This window comes from Lactuca sativa, chromosome 7 (assembly GCF_002870075.4).
Source record: "Lactuca sativa cultivar Salinas chromosome 7, Lsat_Salinas_v11, whole genome shotgun sequence".
Classification (NCBI taxonomy): Eukaryota; Viridiplantae; Streptophyta; class Magnoliopsida; order Asterales; family Asteraceae; genus Lactuca; species Lactuca sativa.
The window spans coordinates 83,754,687-83,773,878 of NC_056629.2; the positions used below are offsets into that span (position 1 = coordinate 83,754,687).

At 34.6% G+C, this 19,192-nt stretch overlaps 1 protein-coding gene across 1 annotated transcript; it reads left to right on the forward strand.

Moving 5' to 3' along the window:
* The first annotated feature begins 72 nt into the window (after positions 1-72).
* LOC111887703 (uncharacterized) lies at positions 73-948 on the forward strand. The gene has a single exon (XM_023883876.2). The coding sequence runs from the start codon at positions 73-75 to the stop codon at positions 946-948; it is 876 nt and encodes a 291-aa protein (XP_023739644.2).
* The last annotated feature ends 18,244 nt before the right edge of the window (positions 949-19,192 follow it).

Here is a 19,192-nt window from a genome sequence, read left to right on the forward strand (position 1 = left end):
ATTTCATAGGAGATCTCTCGCTGTTTTTCGGAGATAGTGGACGATCGCTTGGGGGCGTTCCGTTCAGAGATTATGGCTATCATTGGAGCTCGCACACTGATTTTCCGAGAGTTCCGTGCTTGTGGAGCCCCTACGTTCCATGGGGAGAGGGACCCCATTGTCAGTAGGAGGTGGTTAGCATATATGGCTAACACGTTCAGGACGAATTTTTTCCCCGAGGAGGCGAAGGTCAAATATTTTTCCTGCCAGTTGAAGGTTCGGGCATGTGATTGGTGGGAGGAAATCGGTAGTAAGTTGGGTGATGATGCGGTCGATGCTATGTCATGGGATGATATCTTGACCAGGTTCCGAGCTGAGTTTGCACCTGAGATTGAGGTACATCTGCTGGCTCAGGAGTTCCTAGATCTCCACCAGACTACTAAGACGGTGGCAGAGACCACTGCCAAGTTTCGGGAGAGGGCTTTATTGGTACCACAGTATGTAGCAGACGAGGATATAAAGAAAGTAAGGTACCCCGATATGCTATGGGATGACATCAGGAAATTCGTGAGTATTTCAGGGTGTGAGACCCTGAATGATATGATCTCTAGAGCCCGAGAACGGAAGATTGATTTGGAGCACATTGAGAAGAGGAGGTCAGATCAGGTGCATACTATGGAAGGTATGGGGAAGAGGCCCAAGACTTCTGACCAGCATTCGAGAGGCCATCAAGACCAGAGTCAATGCAGCATGTACGGGAAACTGCAAGATGGGGCTTGTCGTTCCAGGGGTTTGGGTTGCTACAAGTGTGGCCAGGTTGGCCACATCAGCAAGGACTGTCCTCAGGGAGCAAGTCCGTTATGCTTTCACTGTGATCGGGTGGGCCACAAGAAGGCCGACTGTCTGACGTTGAGGGGAGGAATAGTGAGCGTGTCTGCTCTGGCTTCTTTGAGGATCACCGATGGATGAGAAGGTAGGGCAGGAGCCCCAACAGAGAGAAATTTGAGTTCTGCAGGTATCTATCTCTTGCCTTCTTTCAGGCTATTTATATATGTGTTTATGGTTGTTGGAATCTTGCATCAGTTTGGGTAAAGCATATATCCGGCTCATTTCTTTGCTCATATATGAGTTACATCTTCAAGTAGTATCATATGTCATTTGTATACCGTGAATTTCAAAGTGGTTAAGGAAGGGTCATTTCTCTTTTGCTGGTACAGAGTGTTCAGTGTCATCTTGGTTTATGGTCGAGATCGGTTCATGGAAATTATGTGAAGTTTTGCGGTCAGGGTCCGCAGGGTGGTTATTCGAAAACGTCAGGATTCAGTGGTTTTAGTAGTTTTCCTTGGGGTGGTGATCAAGGAGTGGGTATTAGCCGAGTTAAAACCCTTGAAGAATTGATTTTGGGCTCATTTGGAGGTGGATGATGTATTTTGGATGATCCAATTATACGATTTGTGTTTTGGAGCCCAAGGGTACTCGTAAAGGCATTGGTTCGGGCCTTTTATGAATTTTGGATTTTAGTTCAGTTGAGTTTCAGGATAAATAAAGTTTATATAAATGTAGGGCTTCTCGTTATGTTTCCGTGGATATAAAAAACGCCAAAATCGGAGTTATAACGAAGAAGTTATGACTATTTGAAGTTAGAGGGGTTTTTGGGCCAAACCGGGTACGCATGTCATACCAAGTAGGAATGCATGGCTTTCAAAAGGAAAATAGACATAGGTGCATATGGTAACACCCAGCTTTCCCCAAGGGAACATGTTGCGTTCGTCCTGGCAAATTAAACCCTAATTTTTGGGTCTTTGACCCTATTTAAATACTTTAACTCACCTCCAACCCTCATTTCCTTGAGCCTCGATCCTATCTAACCCTAAGAACGAAACCCTAAGCTTCTTGTATATATTTTGAGCCTACCTTGAGCATTTTGGTGTTATTTGGGTGATATTGAAGAAGATGGTGTTTATAGAAGAAGCAAGGGATTGATAAGAGCTTGTAGATCCAGAGGTTTTACATCATTTCCAGCCTACTGAATGTATAAAGTTCTCATCTTGGTGCTTCTACATTATAGATCTAATTTGGGACTTGATGTATGCATGTTATGGTCTTTTGAAGCTCTTCGTGAGTTTGAGTCACTCCAAGAGCCTAAGATTTGTACATCTTGCCTTTTCTGAGTTGGTTTTGATTTAAAGTTGGAGTCTTGATGCATTAAGTCCTCCCATGTTTGAATTATTGGTCACTTAATGAAGTTTAGGTGTTTGGAATCATGTTTAGGTCCTTTTGGAACATGCAAAGGTGCTGAGTTGTCGACTTTATGGATTAAGACACTGATATGGACCTATTTGGAAATTCTAGACGTTGGGCTTAAGTTATTAAGTCATTTGTGTATTTTTTTTTTGTTTTTTGGTCGGCAACGTTGTGCGTAAGGTTGAGGAATGCCGCGTGTTCCGGCCTGGTGTCCCGATGGTTGGTCCAGTGACGAACGCCCAACGCTCCACAAGGGAACGCCCAACATTCGTGTCACCAGTGGACTTTTGGGCTTTTGGTCTTGGACTTGGTTTTAGGGTTTCAGCTTTATGTTTTAGGACATGTGTGGACTAATCTGATTAAATTTCCTAGTCTTGGCCTAAGGAGTTTGGGGTTGGGCCTTTGTGGGCCTAGTTTGGATTTGGGCCTTAGAGGGCCTAGTTGGTAGATGGGCCTTAGTGGGCCCAATAGGGTTGGGTTAATATTGGACCTGATTAGTTGGACTGTTTATGGATTAATGGTTTTGGTTTGAAACTCAATTGTTAATTGGGCGTTGTTTGTTTGATAGCGGGGGGTTTCTAGCGAAGTTACACTTAGAGATTATTCGTGGGATCAGCTGTCGAGGTGAGTCTCCTCATTGTTTGTATGGGTCGAAGGCAATAATGCCAGCCCATTTAGTCTATGTATGGTAGGAAGACCCGGGGATTAACCCTAGGCACTATGTATGGAAGACCGGGAGGTGGCTCCTAGCACACTGTATGTTATTATGTATTGTAGGAAGACCCGGGGGTTAGCCCTATGCATTATGTATGAAAGACCAGAAGGTGGCTCATGGCACAGTGTATGCTAATTAGTTAAGTAGAGTAGTATGTATGTTAGTTGTCTTTGTGATGTTTGCATTGAAAACCAGGATGTGCCTCTTGGCACTAGTCTGTAAGACCCAGGGGGTGGCCCCCGACTTGGCAAGAAAGACCAGGTGGCAGCCCGTGACATAATGGCAAGACTATGTGCGGCACATAGCACCTTTATTGATGATGATATATGTATGGCTCAGGATTATGTATGACATGTATGGATAATTTGATATGTATGGTATGTGGTATTTGGGGAACTTAATAAGCTTTGTGCTTACGGTTTTCAGTTTTGGTTTCAGGTACCTTCAGTTTTCAGATTAAGGAGCTTGGGACGTTTGCAACGAATACACCTATGTTTTTCCGCAATATGTGGTTTCTGGGAATGAACTATGATAAATGTTTTATTTAAAATGTTTTTCAATATGTAAACAAAGTTACAATAATGTTTTAGTCATATTAAAAATAAATTTTTTACCCTGAACTTTTAAGATGTTACAAAAGAAACCCAGAAAATCAGCTGGACATTTTGCAAACATAGAGAGGCAAGAAACACATGTCCTCCACACATAAATCATATTCCTTACCACTAGGATTTCACCCATTTTGATATCTTTCTTGGTTAATCGATATATATATTTTCTAAAATTCTAAAAACTTAAATACAATAAATATTATTATTATTATTATTATTATTAAAATTTTAAATAAATATATAAATAAATAAGTATATTTTTATGTTCAAAATAATATATATATATATATATATATATATATATATATATATATATATATATATATATATATATATATATATATATAAAGGTACGATCACAAATATATAACTATATTTTTAAATGTAAAAAATACGTTTTTAAATGTAAAAGAATATGTTTTCATTTTTAAAATAAATATATTTTTAAATTAAAAAATAAAGATTTATCTATAAGAGTGTCTTTTATATATATATATATATATATATATATATATATATATATATATATATATATATATATATATATATATATAATTTCAAAAATGGTCCATATGGTTTCTCATTTTATGTGGTTAAGGTCCAAATGTTTGAAAAATTGCATATTTAATCACTTTCAACAAGTTTTGCTTTGGTTTTGGTCTATCTTCCGTTAAGTTTAACTGGTTAGTTGTTAACTTCTTTAAAATGACAATTTTACCATCAGGGACAATTTTCGAAGTTTTGTCTTTTACCATACTATAAAGACCATTTTTGCATACATTCTTTTTTATTTTATTGAAATATTATATAGAGAAATTTCATGAAATAATTATATCTTAAGGGATGTTTTCACTTTTTAACCAAAAAATTTCAAAATTTGTAAAATGACCATCAGCTCCGCAGAGGGTGCTATGCGGATCTGTTTACCCTTCTAAGGATCTTAGCACACCTCTGCGGAAATGAGGTGGCAAACACTAAAGGACAAAATTTTTCGTGGGATTTTAGGGTTCCGTAGAGGTGGCTCTGATGATCGTTTAATGAATCTGAGGATCGGTTAATGGCTTTGAGGATCTGCTCTTGAGCAAAACATAATGCCAAAATCAACATGTCTATTTTTTAAATAATTTTTGTTACTTAATAATCCTTTTTAATAATTTTTATTGATTAATAATCCTTTTTGCATATAAAATCAAAATCAGAAAAAAAAATTAATAATTTCGCAGAGATGAACATTGATCCTCAGAGGGGGCTCTGTGGATCTGTTCTTGAGCAAAACACCTCTGCGGATCTGTTCTTCACATAAACGATATTTCTATGGCAAAAATCGGTGATATTTTTGGGATTTACTAATCACTAAACTATCATACATTCATACAAACTATCATATACCCTAACAACATATAATTAACTCAAAAAACGGGCAGTTACGTTTTTATACCTAAAAATTTGGCACTATATTTTGCTCAAGAACAGATCCTCAGAGCCATTAACCGATCCTCAGAGCCATTAAGCGATCCTTAGAGCACTCTATGTGGATCAAATGGTCAATTTACAAATTTCGAAATTTTATGGTTAAAAGGTGACAACATCCCTTAAGATATGGTTATTTCATGAAATCATAAATATTATTTTTAATATATAATTTTATATATTAATAAATATTGTTTTTTGGATTATTAATTTATTTTAGTTAATTTTTATTTTAAATTGTAGAACTAATTCTTTTTTATCGAATTATTATATATCAATACATATATTTTTTTAATATATAATATTTATATCATAATAAATATTAAATTATGGGATTATTATATATTACAAAACATTATTTTATTGGATTATTAATTTCTTTTAGTTAATTATGTATATAGTTTTTTATTGGAGTAATTCTTTTTTATTAGATTACTATATACCAATAAATATTATTTTTAATAAATATTACATTATTGGATTATTAATTTCATTTAGTTAATTTTCATAATTTTTTTTTTGAATTATTAATTTATTGAATTATTACTTGTAATTTATTATTTTTTTCATATAATAAATATTATTTTATTGGATTATTATTTTATTTTTAACGTATATTATTAATTCTATTTAATTTTATTAGTTTCACCATAAAGTCGTCGAAATACATAAAAATGTCGCTTCTCATTGTCAAAAATCGATGGGAACACCGCCAAAAACCTTCATCGTGGGTTAAGGAAAAACCCTACCTTGTTTCACCCAACGTCAATAATAGCCACCTGTAACAACCTATTCATAATCGACTAGAATCCTTCATAACTTACATAATGCGCAACAAACCCTGTAACAGTTATAAGTGGTGGTGGTGACCTGATGATGCTTTCCCTATGGTTTCTGATTATAAGCTATCTGCAATAAAGGTGTTTAGTAGTGATCCTTACGATTTCTATGATGAGAGACGACGATTTTGCATATCTCATTCTTTTGTGGCGAAACAATAAAATTAACAAGAACTAATATTATACATTAAAGTAAACTAATAATCCAATAAAAATAATATTTAGTATATGAAGAAAATAATAAATTAAAAGTAATAATCCAATAAAAAATAATTTACAAAAAAATTAATAAAATTAACTAAAAGAAATTAATCATCCAATAACATAATATTTATTATGATAATAACTATATGTATTGATATATAATAATTCAATAAAAAAGAAATACCCCAACAAAAAATAAAAAATAAAATTAACTAAAATAAATTAATAATCCAATAAAACAATATTTATTGATATATAATATTATATATTAAAAATAATATTTATTAATATATAATACTTCAATAAAAAAAGAATGTATTAAAATAGATCCTTATAGTATGGTAATTATGGTATGGTAAAGACAAAAAATGGTCTCTGAGGGTAAAATTATTATTTTAAAAAAGTTAACTGCCATCTAGTTAAATTTAACGGAAGAAAGACCAAAACTACAACAAAACTTGTTGAAAATGATAAAATCTACAACTTTTCAAACGTTATATATATATATATATATATATATATATATATATATATATATATATATATATATATATATATATGTGTGTGTGTGTGTGTGTGTATAAAATTTATTTATATGTTTCTACATATATAATAATATCTTTAAAATGTATTTATACATATAAAAATATATTTATATATCTCTAAGCCTATTTCTTTTTACATATTAGAATGTATTTTTTACATAGTAGAATGTATTTTTATATTTAAAAACGTATTTTTTTTACATTTAAAAACATATTTATATGTTTGAAAATGTTTTTTACTATTAAAAACTAGGTGTGAACCCCGTGTATTACACGGGTTGATTTAAAAAAATATTAAACATTAAAGTGTAAACAAAAAATATTTTTTAATGTAAAACTTTAAAATAAAAAAGAAAAAAATGTATTTATTACAATTTAATATCATATATATCATATTTAATACTTTACATATATAAGTATATGATTTTAATTTTAAAAATTGAAACAAACAAAAAATTCACAAGTGGATAATATTTATTTCAAAAATACCACAAAATGACAAATGTCAAAACTCATGAGAGATTGACATGTGGCACAAACATCTTCATTTATTAAGGAGGATGTATCGTAAACACGTTGACGTGACATAGGAAGGCATGAGTTCGATTCACTACCTCTCATTTTCTCCTACAAGAATCAATTTCTTTTTCAAATAAAAAACAATATTGTGATGACATGTCATGTCAATAAAATATTTAATTTAACATGTCATGTGAATAAACTAATGTTGGAAATATTTTTAAAATATCATAATAAATAAATTAGTTGGTTTTTTGGTTTAGTCTCTTGAATTTTTTTGAATACGCTTTTGTTAATTTTTTAAAATATTATGGTTTTTCAAAGTATATATATATATATATATATATATATATATATATATATATATATATATATATATATATATATATATATATATATATATATATATATATATATATATATATATATATCAAAAGTTTTTGATAATTATTTTTGTTAACACCTTTACACATAAAAATTCCTAGTCCTATAGCATTTAGCTATAACTATCACATTAATTTTTAGCTAATAGCTTCGTATAGCAATTTTTTTTTTACAAATATACCCTAATATTAATATCATTAATTATTATTTTGTTAAAGTGTGGAGTGTTTATTTGACTTGGATTTTGTCAAATGCGTGTCGTCTTCCTTTATGACAGAGCCTTCCATGATACGTATTACGTGTTGTAACTGCGCATCGTAAATGCGGTCATAAATGCGCATCGTAAATGTGCGTCGTAAATAGATGAAGCGCAAAAGCATGTCATCTCTCGTTATGACAGGGCTTTCCTTGACATTCATTTGTGTGTTGTCTGAGCATTTTACGACACACATTGCGCGTTGTAAAAGACTGTTTTTCTAAAAAAAATATTAATTTGGTTAATAAATTCACAATTCACTAGTTCATTATGTTTCTAATTAAAAGTTAAGTTCACAATTTAGGATCACAATTCACAATTTACAAATGAATATGGTAATTACCTATCCAAGAGCATTTGGCAGTTGATACATTAGTCGAATCTTATTCCCCTTAAGGTTAAATGTTTCATACATAGGGTTAATCTCAACAAAATAACGGTTTCAGAAACACTTATTCATAGGGGTATTATGGTAATTCATCCAAATTGTCAAACCATGAACCACCTCTTATTTGACTACAGTTTTGCTAAAAATGTTTGGCATTGGATTCTTAAGTGGTGTGGTTTACTCAATGTACAATTTGTTAGCATCAAGGAATGCATACAATATGCAGCCTCAAGGGGAAACTGCTCCATTAAAAAGAAGAAACTTAATGTAATTTGTACTAAAAAATTTGGAACATTTGGTTAGCACGTAATGAGAAAATCTTCAGCAAAAAACATGTTTCTCTTACTGAAATGGCGGATTCAATTATTCTATAGATGTTCAAATGGTGCAAGCACATGGTTAATATCAGAAAAAACTAGATAGAGTGGAGTTGCTTCCCTTTTTGAATCTTCGACTTCTCTTTTACTCCTGTTTGTAAATATATTTGATTGTCTTTTCTTTCTCCCTGAATTGTTTCCATAGCTTCTTGCTATTGGTTTCTTAATTATCTTTCTCTATTTGTCATTTCAAAAAAATAAAATAGCATTTGGCTTTGGAATACTTCTTTTTATAGGGAGAATAGTATATTTAGGCAACACAATTATCACGATAATAATTATACAAATTTTGTCTAAAAATATCAGATCAAGAGTGTAAGGTCACACCTTATGATCTGATAAGAACAACAACTTCATCAACGACAGCGTGATCATCACAATCTTAGTGATCGTTTGTATATTAGACTAATAGTTTGTATATTAGGTAGATATACTCTGTAATTATAGAATAGATATCTAATACATAATCTTAGTGATTAGGATCAGACCTTACATAGATTAGAATATATCCCTAAAATTGTGGGATCTCCATTTATGTAATAGTATAAAGTATACTATTAGGGTTAAGCCCTAATAAAGCTTTATGGCTCGCTTTGTGCAACTATTCACTTTGTGAGAACTCTTTCATAGTGAAATCATCTTTATGATCATCCTTGCTCTTCTATTTTTGTTTACTCTTTGTTTGTTTGTTTGTTATTCATTATTCCTACTTGAGTGTATCCGACCAATACGGACCTGCAATTGGTATCAGAGCAGGTTTACGATACATTCAAGTTATCATGTCTTCCTCCTATAATCCAAAGTTATCTGCTGCAAAACCAGATCCCTTCTTTCGATGAACACAATTTTTCAATGTGGAAATCAAAGGCTATTGTAATGTCCCAAAAATCAAAGTAAAAGTTTTCATTTTTCAAAACAATAAGCCATACAATTAATTTGTTCCAAAACCAATCAAAGTGATTAGATCAATTAAAACTTAGAGTAAAAATCATAAATAACAATGCTGAAAAACTTTAGGGGATGCAGTAAATTCACGCCGGATTCTTCCCTTTAAAATCGGAAGTACTTGAAACCATAAACATAGAACCGTAAGCACAAAGCTTAGTGAGTTCCCCACATACCACATACCATGCATATAATAGGCCCTGCCATGCATCAAGCCTCGCCTAGTACAATTCTGACAGTAACATGCCATGGGTCCCGCCTAACATATTCATTAAACCTGCATGGCATCAGGCCCTGCCCGATATGCATACAAACATGTACAGTACATGCAAGATTCACACGGACAGCTAGCATCCTATAAACATAATAAATGGGCTAGCATTGGCGTCTTCTACCCACCAAACACTATGAGAAGACTCACCTTAGATTGATGATAACTGAATCATACAAGCATTGCAGCTATAAATCTCTTCACACTGAAAATATCCAAAATCACCCTTAATCCATAATGAGGGTAATAAACCATACTCAAATGTCCAACCATATTCTATCATGCTAAGGGGTAAAAGACTATTTTACCTTTCCCATATATTTCCCAACAAATCATGGCCCAAACCTAATATGACCTAAAGCCCAAAATGGCCCATAAAGGCTGCTGGTGAGTATGCCGTGGGTACCACCACTGTACACCCAACATATTGCATGTTTGAAGAGAGGGTAACGGGTTGAAACCTACTACACTCAGTGTACCACGAGGGTACGCGTAGTGTACACCACTGCTGCCCAATCTTAACTCCAAGCTCTTAATACCTTAAGACCTAAAGTCTAACTCCCAGATCTTACTTTAAGGGATGTCTTAAGTCATAAAGTTCCTGACTTTATGACTTTGCATGGCTTAATGGTGTCCAAAACAAAGCCCTAAATTCATAACTTTACCAAAGGACCACTAACTCATGCATGGAAGAGATATACCCATCAAGATTCTATTTTTATGACTTAATGAACTAAAGAATGACAAGAAATGAGTCTCATAGGAAATATTAAATATTTCTTTAAATATTTGTATGCAAATGAAATGTAGAAAATATAAAGCAGAAAAGAAATACTTCAAATTTTCACTGAAAACTGAAAGTTTTAAAATTTTTACCAAAAATGCCACGTTTGACAACTAACCCCCTCCCTAAGCTTAAAATAGAGCATTGTCCTCAATTCTTAGAGAGGAATGAATAGTTCAATAAAACAGGTAAAATAAAAAGGTTGCAGCTAGGAAAGAATGTACCTGATATGTTGTAGAAATTTATGATTTTATGAAGATGTTGGAGAAAAACTTGAATTTCAAAATTTAAAAGATCCTCTGATTTCCACAAACTTGCTTGGAGTTGCGACTGACTCTTATTGAAAGCAGAAAAATAAACTACATGGGTTGCCTCCCGGAAAGCCGCCCTTTTTTAAAGTTGTTGGCTCGACTTTGCCCAACTAAATTGTTAATTGGTGAAGGTGGGGATCCTCATCAACTCAACTCTTTTCTTTCTCCCTCTAGACCCCTTCAGACATGGCATAAATTTCAGATCCGGTACTTGTGCAGTAGAACAAAAAAAATTTAGATTTTTATTAGATGACTTTGTCTTTAGGTTCTTGAGTCTTTTTCTTATTCTAATCTTCACAGCAATCACCATTGTCTTCCCAAGCTTGCTTTTTCTATCAGCTTCTTGAATCTTTTTTTCTTTCTGATTTACTTTATAGCAACCAAATCCTTCTCCTCCTCAAGCTTGCTTTTTTCCAGCTCTTTCGATGTGTCAACACCTAACTTCCTGTCTAAATTTTTTTTTTGCACAAAATGGTTAGACAACTCACTACAATCCTTAGGTAAAGGACTACTGGTATCCACAAAATTAACAGAAACATTTTATCAGAATGAATTTCATCGTCATTTATTTTAGAGTTGCCAACATCCCCATTAAAATCTATTGAAATTATGCTATTAAAAACATTTATTTTTGTTTTAGCAGTTTTTATAAAGGGTCTTCCTAAAATAATTAACTGTTTAACAAAAAACATCCACATTACCTATGTCCAAAATATAAAAATCAGTAGGAAAAATAAGCTCATTCACCTGGACTAAAACATCCTCCAATAGAACTTTTGGGTAACTAAAGAGTGATGAGCCAATTGAATGATGGTCCTAGTCTTTTTAAGAGGTCCCAACTTTAATTTTTCAAAAACTGAAAATAGGAGGACATTGACTGCAGCACCTAAGTCAAGCATGACTTTTGGAAAAATAAGGTCACCCAATTTACAAAGAATTGAGAAAATTCTCGTTTCCTTGCACTTTGGAGGTATTTTTTTCTTTTGTAAAATTGCAGAAATATTTTAACCAGCCTTGATAGTTTCACTAATTTTTAGCTTCTTCTTTGAAGCACACAATTCTTTCAAAAATTTTGCATAATGAGGAATCTGTTTTATAATATCTAAAAGTGGAATATTTACCTCCACCTTACAAAAGGTGTCCATGATTTCATCATTGATTCCTTCTTTTTTGTCATGACCGGAATGGTGAGATTGGCTTCTAGTCTATAATGATTGGCTTAATTGGACTTGGAGTTTCTTCCTCTTTATATTTTCTAGTGTATTTTTCACCCATAATCGATTCAACTTCCTTTTCACCCTCCTCTTTTTATGGTTCACTCTAACATTCAAAATTCTTCCAACTTCGTAAGGTAATTGCGCTCATATTATGTGTAACATCTTAAAAATCACAACAAATTTAAACTTTTCAAAACAGCTCATTTACTAAAAAGAAGTGTTTACATAACCATTGTTTCCAAAAACATTATCCAAAATCAAAGTCTCCCAAGATCAACAACATAAAACCAAGGATGTCTACGGTCATGCCTTCGCCTTGCCACGGTCCTCAAAATGGACCTTGATGGTGAGGTGTTCCTGGATCTAGAAGGTCTTGATCTTCCAAGATGATGCTTCTTTCTTCACTTTGCTTCAAAGGCACCACAAGAACACACTTTGGAGCTCAAAGGATCACATACAAGAGATTAGAGTTGAAAATGACGAAATAAAGGTTGGAGGTCGGATATGGAATGAGGAATGAGAGATAATGATGCTTATATATATGGACAAAACCCTAAAAATTAGGGTTTTAAGGTTTGCCACATACTCCCTGCATACGCGGTGTACACCCAGCGTACTAGGGTTCGCCCTAGTTTTCCTAGTGTACATAACGTACGCTCAATGTACTAATCTAAGCCAAAATTACCAAAAATGACCCTATGGGCCATTCTTACAATCCTCCTCAAACCCAAGGGTCAAAATGCAACATTCTTTCATACTTAGGTTTGAAATTGAAATTACCTCATCATCGGAATGTTACAATTCTCCACCACTTGAACTAGACTTCGTCCTCGAAGTGGGCTACCAAGAATAACTCACGATAATGCTCCCGCATCTCCACCTCTGGCTCCCAGGTCAACTAGGAGTCATTCCAATGTTGCCAATTAACCTTTACCAAAGGTATCTCCTTGTTGCACAAAACCTTTATCTTTCTCTCCATTATTGTTACCGGCCTTTCAATATAATTCAAACGCTTATCAACCTGAATATCATCCAAAGGGACCACTGCCTCATTGTCCAACATGCACTTCCACAACTACGAAACATGGAAAGTGTTGTGGATCTGGCTTATCTCAATCGACAAATCGAACCGGTAGGCCACCCGACCTACCTTGGCAATCACACGGAACGGTCCAATATACCGAGGACCCAATTTTCCCCTCTCCGTAAAGCATATCACACCCTTCCTGGGTGAGACCTTTAGTTGTACCATAGCGCTGCTCGGTGTCGGTCGGCATAACTCGTCTGCCGACTCTGAAATGTTTGCAATCTCTGCCTGATCCACTGAATAAGCTCTATGTTATAAAGGACTACCTCAGTCCTTCCCATGACTCTGTGACCAACCTCCCCTAACAAACTGGGTTACGGCATCTTCGACCATATAAAAGCTCAAAATGCGAACACCGATGCTAGAGTGATAGTTGTTATTGTATGAAAACTCTTCAAGTGGTAGGTAGGAATCCCAAATCCCATCAAAATCTATGACACGAGCCTGCAACATATCCTCAAGTTTCTAAATGGTCCTCTCACTTTGGCCATATGTTTTATGGACAATAAGCAGTGCTGAAATGTAGTCTCGTACCCAGTTCCTCATGAAAATTTTTCTAGAATCGAGAAGTGAACCGAACATCTCGGTCTGAAACAATGGAGACCGGAACCCCATGAAAGGCAAAAATCTCCCGAACATACACATCGACCAACGTTTTGGGTGAGGATCTATCCCGGATGGCCAAAAAGTGGACACCCTTAGTCAATTGATCCACGATGACCCATATAGCATCAAAACCCATGGCAGTCTTGATGGGTTTTGTATACTACAACATCCTATGGTGTACATACAACCTTAAAAGCTTTGGATCTATGTTTTCTCTAATCATACATGAAATATTGTTTCCAAAACTTTAAGCCTACAACTAGCATGCAAATGACATAATCAACATAAAATTGAGTTATATAGTTATCTCTTTGTTGTAGCTTGTGGAACTTCTTGAGTTTGGCCTGTAAAAACTTAGTGCCCCAAGTGTTGCACCCCAAATGGAATCACAACACACCTAGGACAAGGATGACTTTTGAGAGAATATCATAACACCAAATTTGGCTCAATGATCTCCAAGAACACTAGTGTATGTAGTAGTCAATTTTGGATGCTAAGGGGCTTCTTATATGGTGTGGCAAGATTGTGCATGACCTTCCATATTCCTTAGGCTCCATGGGTTTAAACCTCCATGGATCATCCATGGGTTGTCACATGGGTTTAGCCCAGCCTAAGGAATCATGGATCATTGGCCCACACCATAAGAATGGTTGATTTACCAAATCAACCCCTTATATTTAATTAGTCTCTTTTGATCACAAAATTAATTCCAAATTAATTCTTGATTAATACTAATTAAATAATATGATTTCATATTAGTATATTAGAACTTATAATATATTAACAAATCATAAATAACCTATTCTGAAAAGTTCATTCTATCAAATTGTCCTCGTGATATGCAACCCAAATGGACCATGCTACTTTCGGGTCAAGTACATACCAATTATAGTTATGGGCTTAGAAACCTAATCCAACAAGTCTTTCGGTAGATTGGTGATAAAATCCATGGTGATCTATTCCCACTTCCACATGGGAACCTCCAAAGGCTGTAACTTACCATGTGGCCTCTGATGCTCGGTATTTACCATCCTACGGGTCAAGCACCTCTCAACATACTAGGCTACCTCCCTCTTCATACACGGCCACCAGTAACTTAGCCTCAAATCCCGATACATCTTGGTGGATCCTGGATGTGTCGAAAATCAAGACTTATGAACCTCCTCCAAAACCACTTGCATGATCCCATCAGAAACCGGAACCCAGACCCGTCCACACCAGGTCAACAATCCTCGACTATTGGTGACAAATATGTCGATCTCGCCCCTGATCCTCCTATATTTCCAATTCTCCTTCTTGACTGCTTTTGTATGTGACCCTCTGATCAAATCCAAAAGTGGAGATTCAATGGATCTCCTCATACACATGTCCCTAGCTGAAGATCCAGCTCACTTGTGGCTCAAGGAATCTGCGACCACATTCGCTTTACCCCGATGGTAAAGGATCTCACAGTCATAATCCTTGACCACATCCAACCATATGCGTTGCCTGATGTTCAGGTTCGGTTGGTCCATAAGATATCGTAAACTCTTGTGATCCGTGAAAAAGGTACAACGGACTCCATATAAATAATGTCTCTAAATCTTGGGAGAAAATACCACTACCCCCAACTCCAGGTCATGAGTAGGATATCGTGTCTCATACCACTTCAGCTGCCGAGAAGCATACGCAATAACTCGTCCCCTCTACATAAGAACCGCCCCCCCCCAAAACCAGTGATGAATGCATCACAAAATACCACAAAATCCTCGACACCCTCTGAGAGGTCAATACCGGGGCCTCACATTACCTCTGTCGCAACATCTCAAATGCAACCTGCTACTCAGTTCCTAACAGAAATCCACGCCCTTCCTCGTCAGACGAGTAAGGGGTACTACAATCTTGGTGAAATCCTGAATAAATCTCCGATAATACCTTGTTAATCCCAAGAAACTCCTGATCTCCAAAAGAGACTTCGGAACCTCCCACTACATAACCGTCTCGATTTTGGCTGGATCGACCAAAATCCCCATCCTGATTAACGAGGTGCCCCAAAAACAGGGTCTCTCGTAACCAAAACTTACACTTCGAGAACTTGACATATAATCGTTCTTGCCTCAAGACTCCCAAAAGCTCTCGAAGATGCTCCTCATGCTGCTCTGTAACAATTGGTAAAAATTGGTCAGAGTTCGGCGGTCAAACCACCGCGAACCGCTACACATTAATGACCGATTGTGTTTAATTTTATGTTTAACATGTATATTAAATATATTATATTTATAATTTCATTTGGAATGGCTATGAGTCTTGTAAACTGCTTTTGAACACGTTTTTGAATTCGCGTTATGATATATTATTTTATTATATTTTTATAACATTTTTAACATTAAAAAAAATCAAATTCGTAAAATCTGTCGAATCCAACCCTATTATCGCGAAACTTTAAATGTAAATTCATGGAGTTTGGTATACCGGAATTGAATTTTGTCTGTGTTTTTGGAATCACCACGACCAAGACTACAAGCAGGCAATTTCATAAAATATTACGGAGACGGGATCGACGACATGAGAATGGAGAATCGGGGATGTGCATCACAAAATGAATAAACAAATAAATAAAATACAAAACAATTGATTTTACAACAAATATCTTTACAAATCCAATCTTGTACAACAAATCAATTAATGATCTACTAAATTTTGGAAAGATTAGATCTTATACAAATGAATTGAAGATTCACAGTCAAGGACCACCCTCCCCTGTCGATGGTACCAGCCAAACACACTCCACTTCTTTCTTTCTTCTTTGATCGTAGATGTCAATGAATCATCAAAAACACAGCGCCTATTTCCTTCATTCTTCTTCTTGATTCCAGTCAAGAACATGGTGTTCTTTTTGACAAATCAGTCAAGCCAATGGGACATCAAACCTTCATTGCTTCTCCTTCATTTTCCCTGTCAAAACACCAAAGCTCAAACACCCAATCCAAACAGCCATTTGAGCCTTCAAATTCTTCTAAACAATAAACCCAAACACCATCTAAACCTACTAATTCAACTTTGTGAAATTACAGTCAAAAGAATAAGAAGAAGAAAACCTGCTATCAGTTAGAGCAACACTCCTCTTCATCTTCGTGGGTTGTCCAGCACCACCATAGGAGGGCTTTCTGATCAGTCAAGAGGCGGCCAGAAACAGCTCATCACCACCGATTTCCTTCACTCCGTTCTTTTCATTCCATTCTCGTGTTTTCTGCCGGACGGGAGAAAGGAAACCAAGGGACCACCGGAGCAACCCTATTACCTTCGATTTCCTCCCTCATTTTCTTAATCGAACACCACCGAGATTCCCTGCCGCTTCCTCCTTTCGTGTGTTACTTCCTCGAGCAGATGAAGACCGAAGACCTCCTTTTTCCTTGAGTGGTCGGCAACGAAAGAAGGACCAAAGGGTCACCTGAGGGGATGGCAACCCTTCCTCGCTGATTGCAATCTTCTTCTGCCTTCGTCCCTTTTTCCCCGATAAGACACGAAGACGAGGAAGGCGACCCGATCAAAATTGAGGGGGTGTTTGTTTTAACTTAGAGGCAAAAGTCCTTTTTGGAAAAGTTACAAAAAGTCATGTTTTGTTTCCCAAAAAGTCAGTTTTTCTTATATCAAAAATCCAGAAGTAGCTTTTAAAATCTTTTTACCAAACATCTTTTACATTTTATCTTTTCCAAAAAAGACTTTTACCTCTCAAAAAGATAAGCCAAACACCCTTTGAAGGTCACCGGAGACCGACCCCGATACCCTCCTCGCCGATTACGTCTTCCACAGCCCCGATTTGTTGGCTTTTCCCGTTTCTTTTACTTGGTCGGATGAGCGAATGAAGAAGATGAGGCGTCGACTCCCTTTTACCCAAACTGTGTATCAGATCAGCAGAAACAGTCACCCCATTATAGCTTTGAAACTTAAATCAGTCCCTTAATTGGAAACCTTACAAATCAAGTCTTGTGTGACTTAAGATTTATTAAAATGGTCCCTTTTTAATTAACTTATCACAAATCAGTCCTTAGTGATAATTAAATTACAAAATAATTTTCTTATAGAAATAAAAAGTATTTCAAAACATGTCCCTTTGACTTAAAATATTATAAAAATTATCTCGGACCATGTTTTAACTCAAAAGACGTCAAGATGCGGTTATTCATGAAAAGCTTCACCAAAACGGACCGGAATTGAACTCATGCTTCAAGGGTGAGTTTCTACGGCCCCTCTTTTGCAGTTTAATATTTGGGGGATAATATATGCGTGTCTATTAAAGTTTGATGATTTTCAAGTTTTATATACAAAATAACATCATACTTTATTATTGGTCAAAAATTTATGATATAGCAATCTAAAAATGTGATAAATCATCAATAAATCTATTTAGTTAAAATAGATTGTTAAAAGATGATATATTTATACTTTATGTGAAATATAAATATAGATATTGAGAAAATTCTTAAGATTATAAGTAGATTGCTATAATAACATATGTTGATATTATAGGTCTCATGAATGATAATTGTATACGTATAAGTTAAAGTATCTCATGGAAGCACGAAAAGGTATAAAAATGACCAAAATTTATTATTCATGTATAAAGCGAACGTACATTGTCATAGTTGATGGAATGATAAATTATATAATTATTAGTTAAAATTATCAAATTTAACTTTTAATATATAAGGTTGTGTAACAACGAGGTGAAAGTGTATTACTATATTTTTATATAATTATAAAAATATAACTCAATTTACTAATTTATGGATTTTATTATAATAAATAACATGATCAACTTTAGGGCTTAAGGGTCGTTATTTACGAAATAAACGCTTGTCGAGTATTGTATTTAAAGACTTTACCTTTATCCCAAATTAAATGTATTAAAAATATTCTCGCATAATTTATAAAAAATATATGGAATGTAGATTTAACTTGGATAAATTCAAAAATTAGCTATTATGCTAACACGACCTCGAAACCGTATCTAGTATGATAAATTCTTGAAATTATAAGAATTCCAGTTATCGTTTTCCTAAACAGTAAATAATTTTACATATCTAGTGAATTTAGAATGGAAGATACAGGTTTATCATACCTGATCCATATAGGTTTATCATACCTATTCCATATAAGTTTATCATACATATTCCATACAGGTTTATCATACCTACTCCATATAGGTTTATCATACCTATGCCATACAGGTTTATCATACCTACTCCATATAAGTTTATCATACCTATTCCATATAAGTTTATCATACCTATTCCATACAAGTTTATCATACCTACTCCATATAGGTTTATCATACCTATTCCTTATAGGTTTATCATACCTATTCCAAATACCAGATCCAATACGATTGAGTTTCCATTATTACCTATTTCTGGTTTCGCGAAAGCTAAGATCTCAATACTTAGTAGAAACCATCCAA